Genomic DNA, 16,611 nt, shown 5'->3' with positions numbered 1-16,611 from the left:
GCTGTGCAGTTTTCTGCTGACATCTATTATTCAATGACACACAGAGATTGAAGTTGCTTGGAAATATTTGCAGTTGTGATAATCCTCATGTGATTATGTTCATTTGAGATAATCACATAATGTATGATGAGTGTAATGTTCAGGTCTCCAGCCGAGGCCAGAATCATTTATTAAACTGCCATATTCTAACGCTGGTTCAAAGATAAATATGTCACAACACTACATACTTAACATACATGGCACCAGTGTCACAAGTTTCCCACATTTGAAATAATGCTGCCCTCTTTTGGTCGAGCATCACAACATTAATTAAAATCATTTCTCTACAGATTTTATGTATGAGCTCATGTGATAAAACAACCCACACCTCATACACAGTTAGTTGAGTATCATGCCCTTCAGGCTAATGTCTCATGATCTTAGTTTTTACTGCATCTAAGGTTACAAGACACCCTTTCGACCCCAATAAAACCAGGGTCATTCACTTAGTTAAAATGTGCCAGGAATGGAAAGGGAGCGCCACCCCATCAGATGAATCCTGGCCTTTAGTCCATTCAAATTAATCTTTTACATATTGGCATTGATATGGCTTTGAAGACATGTAGTAAACAGGAGCACGCTTCATTTCCTCATGTACACCTCATATCTCTAGTTTTCCAGACTGTCTTCATTTATCCTGAGTAAACTTGGACCCTTAACCCTCTCCTTCTGTAAAAAAACAGAGCCATAAATCAATTAAAGGGAGGAATAAAGAGACCTTTACCCCAATTGTGTCCTTTAACTTCGCTCATTTGCTTTAGCAGACAATTCCACTGGAAGGTTTGAGGCTCTCTATCATTTACACCTTTGCTCAAATTCAAATTAATGTGTTTATGAAATCAAGGAATTCAAGTTTGAGAAGAAGTGTGATATTGTGATCAAGACATTTGCTCTGCAGGCTTGACTCATAACCTCCAGACATCTTTATGGTTACCCTTATCACAGGATTCAGTTGGCCTCAGAGTCCAAGGACATTACATTTTATATCCAGAACAATTGATATTCCAGTCAATGTCAAAAATCCTCCTCTGCAACAGTTGCTGTGGTGGAGCGATATTTCAGGTAGAAGGCCTGCTGTTATTGAAATGAAACATGGAAAGTTTACTTAAGCCCCATTCACAGATGTGCAAATTTATTCAAATCATTCTAAAACACAATTTATAAAATGATCCTACATTTATAATAACAGGTGTCAATAAATTCGCCAAAATTTTGTATTTCTCTTTATAGCAGTTCGGGTCTTTTCAAATTATATAGCCGTTTTCAATGTGATTTATAATTGGGGTAATTGGATTCCCAAAGACTAGTTGCCCAGGTTGCTGGCAGAGTAGGTGCACAGTATTTATCAATACAAAATACAAAATGTCAGTTTAAATATAAACAAGAATTTTGTTATATATGTACCATACTTTACAAATGAAATATTTGATGCATATGCATAAAACAGTTTCTTTGAGTTTATTATATTGAAATATATATTTTAAAAAGTTCATACTCACCAAGTAAATGCAGCACACAGGGCTAATTTCATTAATTCTGAGAGAAAAGAGGAGGATCAACAAGAAAAACAATTCAAAGTATGAGGAAAAGCAAACAAGTGCATAGAAGGAAAAAGAGTAGGTGGACAAACCTTTCAAAGAGAAAAGAAGTGACACAGACGTGAGCAGACACACGTCTGTCCCAGAGTAATGGTGGAGTCGTGAATGAGGGCTGCTTAAGACTGTGCGGGGGGGAGAGGGAAACAAATTAATCATTACACTTACTGTAAATATGTAACAGACCCAACCTGCTCTTAAAACTCAGCAAATTGCATCGTGTTTGAACATCCTTGGACTCACGCAGATGGGATACAATCATTCAACATGAAGAACAGCAAATACGAAACACCATTCAGCCTCAGGCCTCTTCAATCTGAGGCTGTTTTATAAAGTCATTAAATCCTTTCTCTGCTGATATATTTTCTACAACCCTACAGAGATAAACCTCCTGTGGAGCAGATGTAATTCTAATGAACTGATTATATATATTAATGGAGAGATACTCACAGATGATGAAACCAAGAAGAATAAGTCAAAGAGCCGTTCATTGTTTTCTGTGTTACTATAGGGAACACCCCAGGAAATAGTTTAGGTAGGTTAGGTTGAATCAGCTACAGTCCTAAAACTGAATTGGTAAGAATGAAACTGAAAAGGTTTAATTGAGTTCAGTCTGTTCTGATCTAGTTTATAAGACTCAGACACATTAGAAAGTAAAGGTTTGGCCATTTTCTTGAAGAACAAAGAAAACTGAAACACAGTGAGTGATTTTGGAGTATGCTGTACTTATATATTGCTTAAAGTAATATTATTTACGAGAGTATTTCCATTTTAATGTGCATTATATCTTTAAACCACTGTATTTTAGAACCAAATATTGTACTTTACATAATTTATACTTATATATTTCTATAAATGTATCATGAAGATCAGAAAGTAATTCAAATTAGCTCTATCTTAACTGACTAAACAGTTAAAATACTACTTCAAGTTTGTCACAAATAAATAACGAGAAAACGCACAAACACGTGACTTTACTTTAAAAAAAGGATACCGTTGGGTTTTGGGTTTGCAGTTTGATAATCTCGTTCCGTTCGGTTTGACCCATGTAGGCTCTCGTACTCTTGAAGCGGTGTTGGCTGATGTGTGAGTAGCTAACTAACGTTGTCTCAACTGGTTTATTAGCTTATATTAGCCGTGTGGGGAAAAGAACAACACTCGTGTGTACCTTAACGTGTAACATACAAACACACACTCGTGGGTTAAGTGACGGAGCGCGTCTGAGACTTCCTGGTCGTGTTTTATCGTGCTAGCCTCCCCAGCTAGCTTTCGTAATCTCAACGTTAGCCACATTGATGCTAATTTTAGCTCCCATCTCTACGTTGGTTATGATATTGAAAAGCTTCAACTAGAGACATAATCCTCTACAAAGCGCTGAGCCAGAGAAAATGTGTTGTGCTGAAGTCTGTGATATTATGATTTTCCTTTTTATCACCGGCACGGTAACAATATGGCCACATGTTAATAATGAAACCCCAGTGATTGTGGTGGCGTGTTTACCATCTGTTTCAGGTCAAAATGGCAGAGTTAACAACACTAGAGAGCCTGCTGGAGATGGGCTTCGAGAGAAACAGAGCGTGAGTGACGACACATCCAATAACTGGTTCCTGGTTCATGTGATTTCAAGTGAAACGCCACAGTGACCCTGCATGTCCTGTTGTCTCTGTGTCTGTAGGGAGAAGGCAGTGGCAAACACAGGAAACCAGGGGATAGAACAGGCCATGGACTGGTGAGTCAGACAGAAAGCAAATAACACAGCTGCTCCAGTTTTTCTAAACCTCAGTGCCCCAGTCCAGTTCCACACGTCCCTGTAGAGCCACCCAGTGCCTCTTATTCCCCTGTGTTCTCCTGTTTGAGGGATTCACAACAGTTCAGCCCTCTCCTTTCGTCTTGTGATGTGCTTCCTGCAGGTTAATGGAACATGAGAACGACCCTGACATCGATGAGCCCTATGTGCCGCCTGTGGCCACTGTCCTGGGAGGAGATGCAGAAAGCCAGACGAGCACAGAGCAGCCCACACTAGCTGACGCCACTGAAGGTCAGTAATGTTGGGCTTTTTGAGGGCAGGAATTGCCCTGATAATAAGATGGAAACATGCCAGACACCACCATTAAAACAAAATACCTACTTTAGATATGAACTGTATGACGACACGTAACTTTGGACATTACGAATTAGTCTACCGTCATATATTTTTTAAGATATTTGTACCATGGTAACTATCTTCTGATATTTCTGGGTGCTGGTTATGAGATCATTGTGCACTGTATTTCTGTGTGTTTGCAACAGATTCTTAATTTGCCAGGTACTCACATGATTAGACATAATCAGACATAATCCAATTGGTTATTTTATTTATAGAGTTTCTTAATAGATTTTATATACAATGTGAAAGAGTATTTTTTATTCATATGGACCACGTATTTTTGTCACTTGTTCCTTAACATGTCATTTCTATCTGTAAAGGGAAAATAATCTTTTAAATAGCTTCGGTAAAATTACGTGGCTGTCGCTGTTTATTTTCACTGAACTTAATATTATGTGGTCTTTCTCGTGTCCATTTGTTTTGGCTTTACTGACAACAGGTGGAGATATGCTCTACAATGAGGAGGACGACAGTTCAAAGCAGTCAATGTCAGAGGAGGAGAAACTTGAGCAAGTTAAGAGGTCAGAGTGCACTAACAGTTGCTTTTACTGATCATGCAGATTTTCAGATGTTGGCCATGACCTTTTATCTACAAAAATATAACCAGAGAGTAACTGTGTAGGTAGACTGGGAACAATTTGAGAAAGCCTGAGCCTCTTTGTAATTAAACTCTCGTCTCTTTCAGGCTCGAAGAGCTGATGCGGGTGAAGCAGGCGGAGAGGAGAGAGCGAGAGCGGGCAGAAGAGGTGGATAGGGAGAAGTACCGGAGGAGGCAGGGCCAAGAACTGCAGCAAATCCGCCAGAAAATCCAGGACGATGATATGAAGAAGTTAGCCGACCAGCGCATGAAAGAGAAGATGGAGGACAAAATGGCGAGGTAACATCTTCATTAAAAACATCTGAGTAAGCAAGGGTAGGTTTAATAAACCAGCCGTAGTTAAATGACCTCAATGAGCCAATGTTTCCACTTGTTTGAAAATATTTTCATGACCGCAAGGAGGCCAAAGAGAAAGATGTAAAAAAAAAAAGGCCAATTGATGATAGTCTGATAATCAGCCTTGAATGCTGTTTTATTTTTATATCTTAGATAAAAGTAGGAATAATCCCATTTGAGAAAATTCATGGTGGGAAGCTCATAGCAATGTGTCAGCTAAGAAACTTATGGCTCAGGACCAATGTAGCCAGTATGAACCAACATTTTCACTAAACTCCCAAAGGTTACAAATCTTTTCAATCATATTCTCAATGTCATTGTGTTGCTTATGTTTATTTTCTGTCAGGCAAAGGGTTAAAGACAAGATTGCACGAGACCGAGAGGAGCGAGCGCAAAAGGTAACGCTGTCATTAGTGTAATTCCCTTTTCCTTTAATCTTGTTCACTTCCCATTTCGTTCTATTTTCACTTTTGATGAAACCAGTAACTTGGATGACGGTTGATTTTTTTGTCCTGTCTAGTTTGGAGTTGGAGGGCCCCAGAGCGCGGCTACATCGTCCCAGCCTGCCCAGCCCAGCCCATCATCACCCACCAGTCAGGGTCCTCCGCTCACTAAGAGGGATTATGATATGTCCAGGATACAGGTACAGCCTTAGGACCCATCATTAGTTTAGACCAAGTTTTTAGTGTTAGTCAAACTGATGAAAATATCGCTCTTCACAGGTACGTCTGCTGGACGGCTCAACCATAACGACAGTCTTCAAGGCCCAGGAGCCACTGGCGGCGGTGCGCGTCTACGTGCAGGTGAACGGCAACACACCTGAGGGTCAGGACTTCACGCTGCTCTCGCCATATCCCCGACACGTCTACACCGAACTGGACATGGAGAAGCCCCTGAAAGAGCTGGGTGAGCACTGGGCCATGGAATGGGAATAGGGAAAGCTGTGGGTTCCATCATAGCATAGTGTACGACTGCAGCAAGGAGCATTGTAGCTGGGCTTTTTTTCACTGCACTGCAAACGGGGAAAGCATCAGGCTCGGGTTTGTTTTGGACACAAAGAAAGGAATGCCTTTCAGGTCGTGGTCAGACTGGGTTAGATTTCACTGCTCAATAATCAGGTTGTCCCAAGCCGCGTTCTAGTGTTCACCTGGTGATCTTTGTCTGAATATTTTGATGCAAGATACAAATGCAGCCAAACAGTTTAATGTCCCTAGTTGGCTCATTTCCCATCCTTCGACCAAGTTCCATGGAAATCTGTTCAGCAGTTGTTGCATCATCCTGCTGACAAACAGACAGTGGAAACATAATCTGCTTGGTGGAGGTGGAAGGCCCATTGTTCACAGGACATATTCAGACACAGATCCCAGGCTCATACCAGGAGGAATTGGAGGTAACATGCACCTGAAACAAACGTGATAATGGCTTTTTGGTTGGTCAGACATACAAACGTTCTGAAAGGTATAAAAGTTTGTTCACATGATCACACGTGGTCTCTGCTCAGACACCCACAGACTGTGTCGCACATTTTTTCTCAACTTTCCTCTCTGTCAATTTTTAGGTTTGGTGCCTTCAGCTGTGCTGGTTGTTATCAAAAAGTGAGACCGGGAGGATCTGCTCTGTGAGCCTACCTCACTACTTCCACCTCTTCACCACCAGAAACACCAGGAGCAGACTGATCCAGGAACAGAGCTGCCATGTTTTAGTATCACTCAATAAGCCAGCTAACTGAACTAAAGAACCAGAGAGGGAGCTGGAGGCTGTGTTTAGACTGTCTATAGTAACAAATATTTTTCAACACAAACTGAAAGCAGCCCCTTGACATTCTGGGCTGATCTCACTGACTATAGACTTGTGAGTGCAGTGAGTTTGATAATTTATCAATTAGAAACAGAGTGGGGGTAGCTGGCTACTGACTGATACTGCTTCAAGGAGCACCGCACATCGTTTCAGCAACACGTTTTGTCGACAACAGTACAGAACAATATCGTTCAGTTTTAACTTGATTCTTGCAGCAAAGCACCACACATGACCTGCTCGATTGGTTCTGAAAGAGCCTTAAATTTAATCCCCACAATCTTCCTGATTTTGTGACATTCTACTTTTTTTATAACTTAAAATATGACACTGACGTCGGCATTATCACCAAGAATCTACTTACAATAAAGCTGACTTGGAGAATTATGATGTGAACTGGATATTTCTTTCCTAAAAATCGAATTAAGTATTCCTACTTTGTTTTATAATTTGAATACAGTATATGGTATTGTGCATGCAGACTCACCACTTATTGTAACGCTTGGACAGAAATAACATGTTATGTTGTGAAGCAGCCACCTGGTTTCTAGAGTCAGCAGCTTTCAGAGGCTCTAGTTTTAACTTAAACCTGCAGTCAATGAGTTTTTGGTCTCTTTAGGAGCAGCAGAAACCAGCTGTGGACACAACATTAACATAACATCACAGTTTAAGTCGATGTGACAATATTATTAGAACATTTCTTTGCTTATTTACACATCCAGCAGGTAAAGAGCAACGTTAAATCATCTGGAGTCACGTTTGTGTGAATCTGATAGATGTCAAGTCCAATGTTTCCTCTATGAGTTTTGGCTTTTGGTGTCCACCAACTCCTGAGGGAAATATCTGACTCAGGCTGCTAAATGCTCCTCTGTGTACACCAGCATGTGGCTTGGTGCTGAGCAGGAAGTGCACAGCAGGATTTTAAAGAAGCCAGCTAAACAATAAGCTGACACTCACTATAAAGTTCAATACAACCGAAGGTAGTTGCAGATGAAGGGGATAATCCTCTAGGTTTTTGCTACAACTGGTGACTCATTATTACATTATCATTTGAAATACCATTAGAAAAATATTCAGGTTCTCCCACAAGGATATAGAGTAGTAAAAAATGATCTGTAAAAGCCCACATTTGGTTCTTCTGGTACATTGTAATGCCACCGTTCCATTATATACACAGATCTAAATTATTGTACATTTTTGAGTTTGTCTAACGCGATGTTCGAGGCGCTAATTCTCTCACATGCACAGTGAATATGGCCAATTACACACATCAAACAGAATAAAAATTAAAGGCCACAATGAGACTTAATAAAGTAACTGGCCGGACTTCAATGGGCTACTTGGTCAACAGCCAGCGCTTGTGGAAAGCACTGATATTGATTCTAGTGACTTATAATATTCTGATTATCAAACTTATTGGTAAATTAAAAGAAGGAAGCATTACCCTCAACTTACTTCTTCTAAAGTTCTGTTGGGTGATACCATATCGCCCCCAGTTTTCTTAATATAGCACTGAGAAGGTCAGACATACTGTACATGGACTGGTAATGATGTAATAAAAAGAGTCTGAGTGTTTTACCTACTGAAAGTTACAGTTTACATTCAGCTAATGAAATTACATGATATTTTAGGCAGTATAATGACTCACAGAAATTTCCAGACTCTTGAAAGACAACTCTGCAGATTGTCAACTATGTATGGTTATAAAATCAAACCTATATGAAGATAAGCAATATGCAAATTGTCAACTTTGTATGGTTTTAAAATCAAAAGTTCATGAAAATGAGAAATATTCCATTTCCCACTGCGTTGCCTTGACAGAGATGACGGATCTTTTGTTGCCCAAAGTCTGTCGGGAGGATTTTTGTATCACTGACGGACTTTTGCCAGTTTCTCTGAAACTACAACATGCACTTGTGTTGTTTTCATGTAACCGCCCACTGACAGTGGGATCGGGAGAGGGGCGGCACCAGAATCCAAACACACTGGTGGAAATCAATCCGCTACAAAAAAAAGAGGACCATCGCAGAAGGCAATTTTCTCACTGATATGGAAGAAAAGGATTTTGAGAGTGGTTCTGGCCTCAAACATTCAGGGTTACCTCTATGAGCAGGAATACACAGTGGAGGAACTACAGAGTACGGAGCAGGACACACAGGCCTCAGGTTTTAGTATAATAGCAAATAAAGACACTCAACACAAGGGAGAGCTGTTGTGACACACTATAAAACAACTTTATATACATTAGGAAAAAAAAAAAAGCCTATTGTGTGGAATGGTACAAAATGTCAATCATACGTCACCTGAAGAATTGTGGACAAACTTGGTAACTTTAAAACACGAGCAAAGGGGCTGCCTTGCAAACAAATACAAAAATAGTTCTGATTAAAATGCAGAGACATCGATGTACTGAAGATGAATGTCACGGTTTTCATCGTCTTCCCATCAGTCCCTCAGACTCAACACTGAAATGACACGACATGCTAAAAAGAGCTCCACTCCAGCCTCTTGTTTTCACACATCCACAACTCGGAGGACGGACGGAGAGGAAAGCTTGCTTCAGTTTGTTGTTCAGCTGAGAAGTCGTCCTGGGTCAAACTGCTTCCTGTGGGCTCTGGGTACCACAGTCGTCGTTCTCTTTAGCTGGGAGGATAGAAGCCCTGGTTGTAGTTCCAGGTGTTCTGATAACCGTAGTTGCCGTACTGCGATTGCTGGAAATTAATCATCACACACAGGAAATTAAAACATGTCGAGGTGTGCACCCACCCTAACCAGCTCGTCTTTAGGGTGTTTGTTGACAGATTTACAAAATCAATCTTTTATTTTCAGAATATAGCTGTCTGTGTTAAGATTATTTTTACCTGGTACCAGTTGCCGTATCCTCCGTAGCCGGCCTGTGCGCTCATGTCGGTGCCCATCACAGGAGGAGGGGGTGTGGTTATCGGGACGTGCGGCACGGTGGGGGGGACTTGTGTGGACACGGAAACAGCAGAGTCGTCCTCGCTTTTTTCAAGTTTCTCTGAATCCTCATCCCTAAAAAACAAACACTGAATCAACAGCAAGAAAACACTTCAACCTACTCAAAATCATCCTCATTATCAGTGCTATGAATCATCTCTGTAAGATCACAGCCACAACTCTGATATGTAATGCATAACTGCCCTGTAGTTGTATGCCTCTGCCAACCAGTGCAGTTTCATTCCACATATATTTTTTGTCCAATGTCACAAGGTCTCCGTGATCTTTGATCACTGAAATCTAATCAGTTAATCTTTGAAATTGTCAAACTTTGAAGAAATCTTCTTAAGGCAGAGAAATGTAAAATAATACTCTAGTCGATCTCAGGATAACACGATCACAAAGAAAAGTTTTGTGAGGTCACAGTAACCTTGACCATTGACCTCCAAATTCTGATCTGGTCATTTCTGATTCCAAGTGTATGCAGATGTAATGAAAATCCCTATGGGTGCTCCTGGTATATTACATTCACAAGAACATAAGGTTCTCCTCTCACCCGTTTTCTGCTCCTCTCTTTGTTCCACCGAGCTCCTTCACCAGTTTCTGATGCTCCTCAAAGACAGACAGCACACTGCAGAGGGCAGAGGCAATGAAGAAGAACAGTCAGGTCAAACAAGATGAATGGTTTGTTAGATACAATAAGGGTTTACATGACTGATATTTGATACAAAATATTTGCTAACTAGAACTAGAACTCAGCACAGCACATACCTCCACAAAAGCCCAACAGTTCCCTTATGAAACCACATTTAAATTCAATGGATCCTGGATAATTTGGATTGGCACTAAATCACACACACTATAATCAGTCCCCTAAACATGCCCGTTTGAGAAATCAATGAAAATGTTGAACATGTTTTACAATATTTAATGACCTCTCAATAGAGTTGCTGTAGTCCTCTGCAAACTGCAGACCTCTCTGAGAGAAGAGGATCTTGGTGTGTGAGGTGAGGGGAGCTGCAAGAGCACGTGTCACACACTCCTGCACCGCCTCCGCTGAGGCCCAGGGGTCCCCGGACACCTCCAGCTCCAACAGGTTCAAGTGCAGTTTATCATTATCCTGAGGAGAAGAGAGGCATTTAAAACAAGAGCTATGTGTCTCCAGCACTAAGGTTTTACTCCCCGAGTTACAAATATGGTGAAATTCATTCACCAGGATGTGACGATGTAAACACATCATTTATACAGCAAATGAGATGATTACCACCTGGTACTTTCAGTTATTGGAAACTAGGAGGGGACATTATCATTCAGTCAATCGTTGTTAAATGTGTAGCTGATGGACAATCTGAACGTTTGGTGTGCAACCTCAAGATGTCACAAAATCAAGATTAACTTCCAGCCACCAATGTGATGTAAAAATATCTTTCACATCCTTTACATTTTAACGTTTTTTTCAATTTAAGGAACGAGAGAAGATCGAAGTCCTGTAATGAAATTATTTGCTGAAATATTTGTGGGTGTTACTGGGGGTGTGTGTTAATTATCTCACCGGACTAATCTCCAGCGCCTCCTGTAAAACTCTGCGGGCTTTGCTGGGGTTCCGGCCCAGTTTCAGTAGCAGGCGAGCCAGCTTGATGGAGTAGAAAGCGTGCAACGTGGGCTTCTCTTTGGATCCAGCCACCGCCTCCTGCAGCAAGGCCTCGGATTTTTCCAGGTTGCCTGCTCGTCTCTCCAGAGCAGCCCGGCGGAGACAGACCACCGCCAACCCCGGCAGATTTTTCTCCAGGGCCTCCAGCACTCGCCGAGCCTCGGTTAAATCACCTGATGGAGAAGATGAAGGTGGTGGTGACAAAATGTGGAATACAAACTTTGTATAGTTTCAGGAAAGGACTCTACAAAGACATCTATGGAGTTTTACTTGTGGGTCCAACATGTAGTTTGTGCTCATAATAACGATGATCATGAATGTAAAAGATGAGTTCAAGACAGTAAAAAAAGTGTCGTACCGTGCCTCTCCTCAAAGGTGGCCCACTGCATGTGGATGTTGGGTTTGTGCGTCAGGTGAACCTCAGAGGCTCGTTTGAAAACAGCTCGAGCTTCGTCAACACTCTGAGGCTCCAGGTACTGAATGTACTAAACAACACACACCAGCACACGTTAAGCAGATCTCTCACACACACCTTTTTAAGTTATCAAGCACATGCACAAAAGACATTAATCAACAATAAAGGATAATATGTGATTTTAGGAATATTTCTCTACATGTGCGTGCGTTTCTTAAACACACTTTTTTCTTACCCTCATCCAGAACTCCTCATACAGAGCACAAGCGATCAGACATCGCTCAGACAGGATGCGAACCCTGTGGTCATCGTGGGCGACTGCAGCTTCCTCTGACACTTCATGGGGCTGAACAGTGACCTCTGACCCCTCTGTGGCTGCCTGACTTGGATCTAGTAGAAGAAAGTGGTGTCAAAACTGCAAATGCTTCCAGATGTTGACACAAGTTCACGAAACTACGAAGACATCATCATGCTTTTATTCACCTTGATCAGGGTCTTTGGTGTCCTTGTTCAGCTGAGCGATCTCCCAGTCCAGGTATGAGTGCCAGGCTCGCAGCTGATGACGGTCAAGTGACTTGACGTGGAAGTACGGCCGCTTGATCTGCACGATGGAGAGAGAGAAATGGAGGCAAAATCAGATGTGTTTTTGATGAAGCACCAAGTGGGTGGGAGGAGTGCAATTTAATTAATGTGGGTGAACTCAAATACTTTAAAAGAAAATAAAGGGAGTATAAGCACAAAAAGATTAAAATATACAATAAAGAACTGGAGGTTCATTGGAAAAACACAACTCACAGCATCTTCAAAGTGCCATCTTTGACGAACTTCTCCTTCGTTGTCCTGGTACACTTTGTCCCTGCGAACCAGCACTTGTTCCCTGATCTTCTGTATCAGTTCCTCCTAAACACAGGGACAAAAAAAAAAATTATAAGAAGAATTTATATCGAACTACTTTATTTTATGGTTAAACTAACTAAACTCTTCTCAGGGTTGAGTGAAAACTAATCAGATAGTTACTCACTGTGTCTGTGCCCTCAGGTGTGGCCGGCTCTTCCTCCCCCGGCGGCCTCTCCGCCTCATCCTCCTGGGCTTGCTCAGCGCGCTCAGCCTTCTGACTCTGACGGCACAACGTCCTCAGCTCATCGTACTCCTCCGGGGAAAGCACCTCTTTGGGCTCAAGGCTGTTCAGGTGCTCCTTGAACCTAAAGGGAGTGAGGAGGACAGAGCAGGACACAAAATGAAAGTCATGAGAGAAGAAAAGACTAATAAAGGAGATGAAACTCAATGTGGAAGAACATTCAAAAGATTACAACAGTGTTGATTTATTGTATCTATTAATAAAGAAACTACTGCTGAATGTATAATAAGAAATTCTGGCTGGGTACTATTTGGTCTGTGTATGTGTGTGTGGTCTCACTTGTCGTAGTGCGTGTTGTAGAGCTGGGTGGGGACTTTGAGGACTCTGTCCAGGATGGCTGTTGCGTTCTTCATGTTCCCCTGCTCCTTCTCCCACTCAACATACAGATCCCAAAGCCGGTCTGAGTGGAAGTCCAGACCTGCTGCCACAACCGCATCCTCAAAAACACTGAGGGCCGAGACCAGAAAACCATTAAAACACGAAAACAACTTTCTGTTTGTCTCCAAGTGTGGAGGATCAGAGGCAAATCAAACAGCAGATTATATAGATAGAGTTTACTTTAAAAGTTAGCAAAGAATAGCTTAGTAAAATTAATGTAGTTTATCTGCTATCAATTCCATAGAAGTTAAATTGAAAACTATTTAGCTAAGGCAAAAGCTGAGCTCAGCACTGGAGACGTAATCTACATGACCTGTGTTAAACAAACAGTGATACCTCTTGTATGAGATCAAAATCTCACCAATCCTGGTGAAAACAAAAATTACAAATATGACTTTAATTCATACGTGTGCGTTTGTCTACCTGCGAATCCGCATTGGTGACTCGGTCAGGTTCATGTCCAGTGTTCCCAGCAACAGATTGATGTAGTGGATCCACAGATCTACACTCAGAGGGATTGCCTGAAGACCCTGAATACACACCTAACACACATACCACAGCCATGAACATGGACACATAAGAAACTGTAAAAAAACACTTCTTTATTTCACTTCATTAACACCCTCACTGCTGTTTTACCTCCTCTGCTTTGCTGTTGTAGCCTGCACGGCGCTCCAGATCAGTGTATTTCTTCCAGTAGCCGTAACAGAGCGGGTAGCTAGCGAGGAAGGCCACCAGCGCTCTGCGTGACGCTGTCATGTGACTCTGAACAGGTGAGAGAAAATGTATGGATAAATGTCATGAGGCTAAAGCAGGCTTCCTGACCAAACATGTTTTGTGGCCTCACAGTGGCACTAATGCATCACTACTGAGGTATATACACAAAAGGTTTCTTAAGCTCAACACCATTGGTTTTCCTCTGTCTCTCAACATACCTCTTGCTCACAGTATTGCAGCAGGTCAGTCCAGCTGGTGAAGTCATGAGGATTGTCTTGGGTGGCCTTCCACAGACGCTCGAAGTCAGCAGGCAGTTCTCCCTCCTCATCCTCCCCAGCCAGAGGCATGGAGAAGGAAGAAGGGTCGAGGTCCACGGGAGCCTCAGGGGCCACAGTGGCACTGCCGTTCTCTTCTGACATCTCAGCCATCTCAAATAGGGGCGACGCGGGATCCTCAGAGGCCTCCATGGCTAAAGAGGGTAGAAAATCAATGGTTCTTATCTCAAATAAATCTCTATTGAAAGCTGCTTTTACAACTAACTGAGATGAAGATCTTGGTTCTGTCCACAGCTCTGCAATCAACAATTATTTTCACAATTGATCGTTTGTCTAGTTTAAGCAATTTATCTTTCAAAACAGCAACCAACAACCAAATATTTTATTTAATTTATAATATTTAAGAGCAGAAAAAGAAGCAATTTCTCACAAATGTGAGAAGCTGAAACCACTAAATGTTTGACATTTTTGCTTGATGGTGCATTTGACTTTAGCTGCTAATAAATCATTGATTACACCACTGGTTAGTTTCCTAACTCATCGCTTGGTCTATTAAATCAGAAAATTATCAAAAATACTTTTTTCAGCCACAATTTCTGAAACCCCAAAATGACTTTTGAACAGATATTTCAGTTTACTATGACGCAGTACTATTTTACTGTGAAATGTATTAATAACGTCAAGACTAATAGTACTTCATGATCATTGACAACTAAACAAGCATAAGCTGCACAAGAATATACCAGCCTGCCTTGACACCCCTCTGTCAACCAGTAAATCAGAAATATCCAAAACTTTTCTCACCCAATAGATGTATGAGAACAAAGTATTGTTTTACATAACTCAGGTTGCTGTGTTGTCATTTTTGTAGCTGGCTGAAGTGCACCCTGACAAGCATTTAGCCTGTTTTTACACTTTAATTAACCCTCCCTCACACTAATCGTCATGGTTCATGAGGTGTGGTGCTAAATGAATACAAAGCAAACATCTATTGATATGCTCTTTGACAGGTTGAATGCAGATTAGAAAACTGCATTCAACCTCGATAAGAAAAAGGCATTGGCCAATTGAATGCAATTTGAAGTCATTCTTTCTTTCCTTTTTTATGCTTCCTGAAAAAAGACCAACAATAAGGTTGCGCATGTGTACATATCCAAGTCCTGTTTCTTATGCGTTTGTGTGTCAAAGATAAAAACATTTTTAACAATCAGTTGTCAAACCTGTTGTGCAGGTGAAACTGAAAGTGTAGTAACTGCCTGCACCTGCTGATCCACAAATGATGATGAAAACATCCAACAAATCAAAAAACTCAATCAGTATCAGTCTAATTCTGGACCTGCACTATAAACTCACTCAGATTTCACTTCATTAACTGTGCAAGACTCATTTCTATCAGTGCAACTGCAATCCTGATACACTGAATACATTCTGTTTACACTGAATACATTCTGATATATTCTGTTTACACCTTATATATATATATTCAGATTTCACTGGATATATTCTGTTTACATTATATAATTTCTGTTTACACTGCATACATTATGTTTCCACCTTGTATATTGTGTTTGGATTGTAGACATTCTGTATATATTATTTACATTTGATTAACTTCCTTGTTACATTACATTACATTTAATTTAGCTGACACTTTTGTCCAAAGCGACTTACAATAAGTGCATTCAACCATGAGGGTACAAGCCCGGAACAACAAGAATCAAAAAAGTACTATTTCTTGTGTTTGTTTTGCATGTTTACTTTACTGATGTTTCTATGTTGACGGTTCTCTTTAATACTGTAACGAGGCAGATTTCCCCGCAGTGAGACTAACAGATGATCATCTGATCTCAGAGCTTTTATCCTTGTAACATGTCTCCACCTGTCCAGGTAGGTTTCATTCATTAAACCGCTCAGAGCCCTGAGCTCGGGCTGCAGGATGTTTGTGTGTGTTCGAGCTGTGGCGGACGTCATTCATGCAGTTTGTGATGAAACGTGATAAAAACCCTCGATAAACAAAGGGAGGTGAGTTCATGTTGGTTCAAGTTAGTTCACAGACACACTGTGGCGCTGGAGTCACGTTAGCCTAGCTTAGCTTCTGACGCTTGCCCACAGAAACAGGTCTTCACTGAACACACCCGCACGTGAGGCCAGGGTCCACACACACATGTGGAACTGCACATACACGTGGAGCTTCACACACATGTGCACGTGGTGAAGTGGACGCATGTTTATCAAACTAACCTGGAGACTCCTCGAGCTCCCCGTTGCCGCTCAGCTCTTCGCCGCCTTCCGCCGCCATGATGAAAAACGTCTTGCTGACGTCATCCATTCGCGACAAGACGCAGATGACGAAAATACACAAACGATGAAAACTGTCATTTGGATAAAAGGTGTTTTTTTTAACGATATAAAATCCACTGAACACTTGATTTTAGGACTTTGGGTTTGTGTTGAAATTTAGGCGAACACACATTTCTTTAAAAAATTTGAAAAGTGGATTAAATAAGTATAAGTAACTAAATCTAGTTACTGAAGTACAGTACTCAGTTACAGGTTTGTGTTACTTTTTTA

The 16,611-nt window shown here is 41.2% G+C and overlaps 2 protein-coding genes across 2 annotated transcripts; one reads left to right on the top strand and one right to left on the bottom strand.

Annotated features, from left to right (window-relative positions):
* The first annotated feature begins 2,634 nt into the window (after positions 1-2,634).
* On the top strand, positions 2,635-6,895 carry ubxn1 (UBX domain protein 1). Its single transcript, XM_034597935.1, has 10 exons — positions 2,635-2,720; positions 3,147-3,211; positions 3,310-3,363; positions 3,545-3,672; positions 4,220-4,301; positions 4,466-4,657; positions 5,061-5,112; positions 5,235-5,357; positions 5,437-5,620; positions 6,273-6,895. The coding sequence occupies exons 2-10, from the start codon at positions 3,153-3,155 to the stop codon at positions 6,311-6,313; spliced, it is 915 nt and encodes a 304-aa protein (XP_034453826.1). The 5' UTR covers positions 2,635-2,720; positions 3,147-3,152; the 3' UTR covers positions 6,314-6,895.
* Positions 6,896-8,534: 1,639 nt separating this feature from the next.
* On the bottom strand, positions 8,535-16,410 carry si:ch211-114c17.1 (pre-mRNA-processing factor 39). Its single transcript, XM_034597869.1, has 15 exons — positions 16,282-16,410; positions 13,984-14,234; positions 13,688-13,813; positions 13,472-13,590; positions 12,950-13,117; positions 12,554-12,734; positions 12,328-12,432; positions 12,016-12,133; positions 11,768-11,922; positions 11,476-11,602; positions 11,019-11,290; positions 10,402-10,586; positions 10,023-10,097; positions 9,370-9,541; positions 8,535-9,219 (listed from the first exon to the last, which is right to left on the bottom strand). Exons 1-15 carry the CDS (start codon positions 16,367-16,369, stop codon positions 9,148-9,150), a joined length of 2,214 nt encoding a protein of 737 aa, XP_034453760.1. The 5' UTR covers positions 16,370-16,410; the 3' UTR covers positions 8,535-9,147.
* Between the last annotated feature and the right edge of the window lie 201 nt (positions 16,411-16,611).

Source organism: Hippoglossus hippoglossus, chromosome 10, assembly GCF_009819705.1.
Source record: "Hippoglossus hippoglossus isolate fHipHip1 chromosome 10, fHipHip1.pri, whole genome shotgun sequence".
NCBI classification, from domain to species: domain Eukaryota; kingdom Metazoa; phylum Chordata; class Actinopteri; order Pleuronectiformes; family Pleuronectidae; genus Hippoglossus; species Hippoglossus hippoglossus.
Note: the sequence above shows the minus strand (reverse complement) of the source record. Positions and strands in the feature narration are given on the sequence as shown.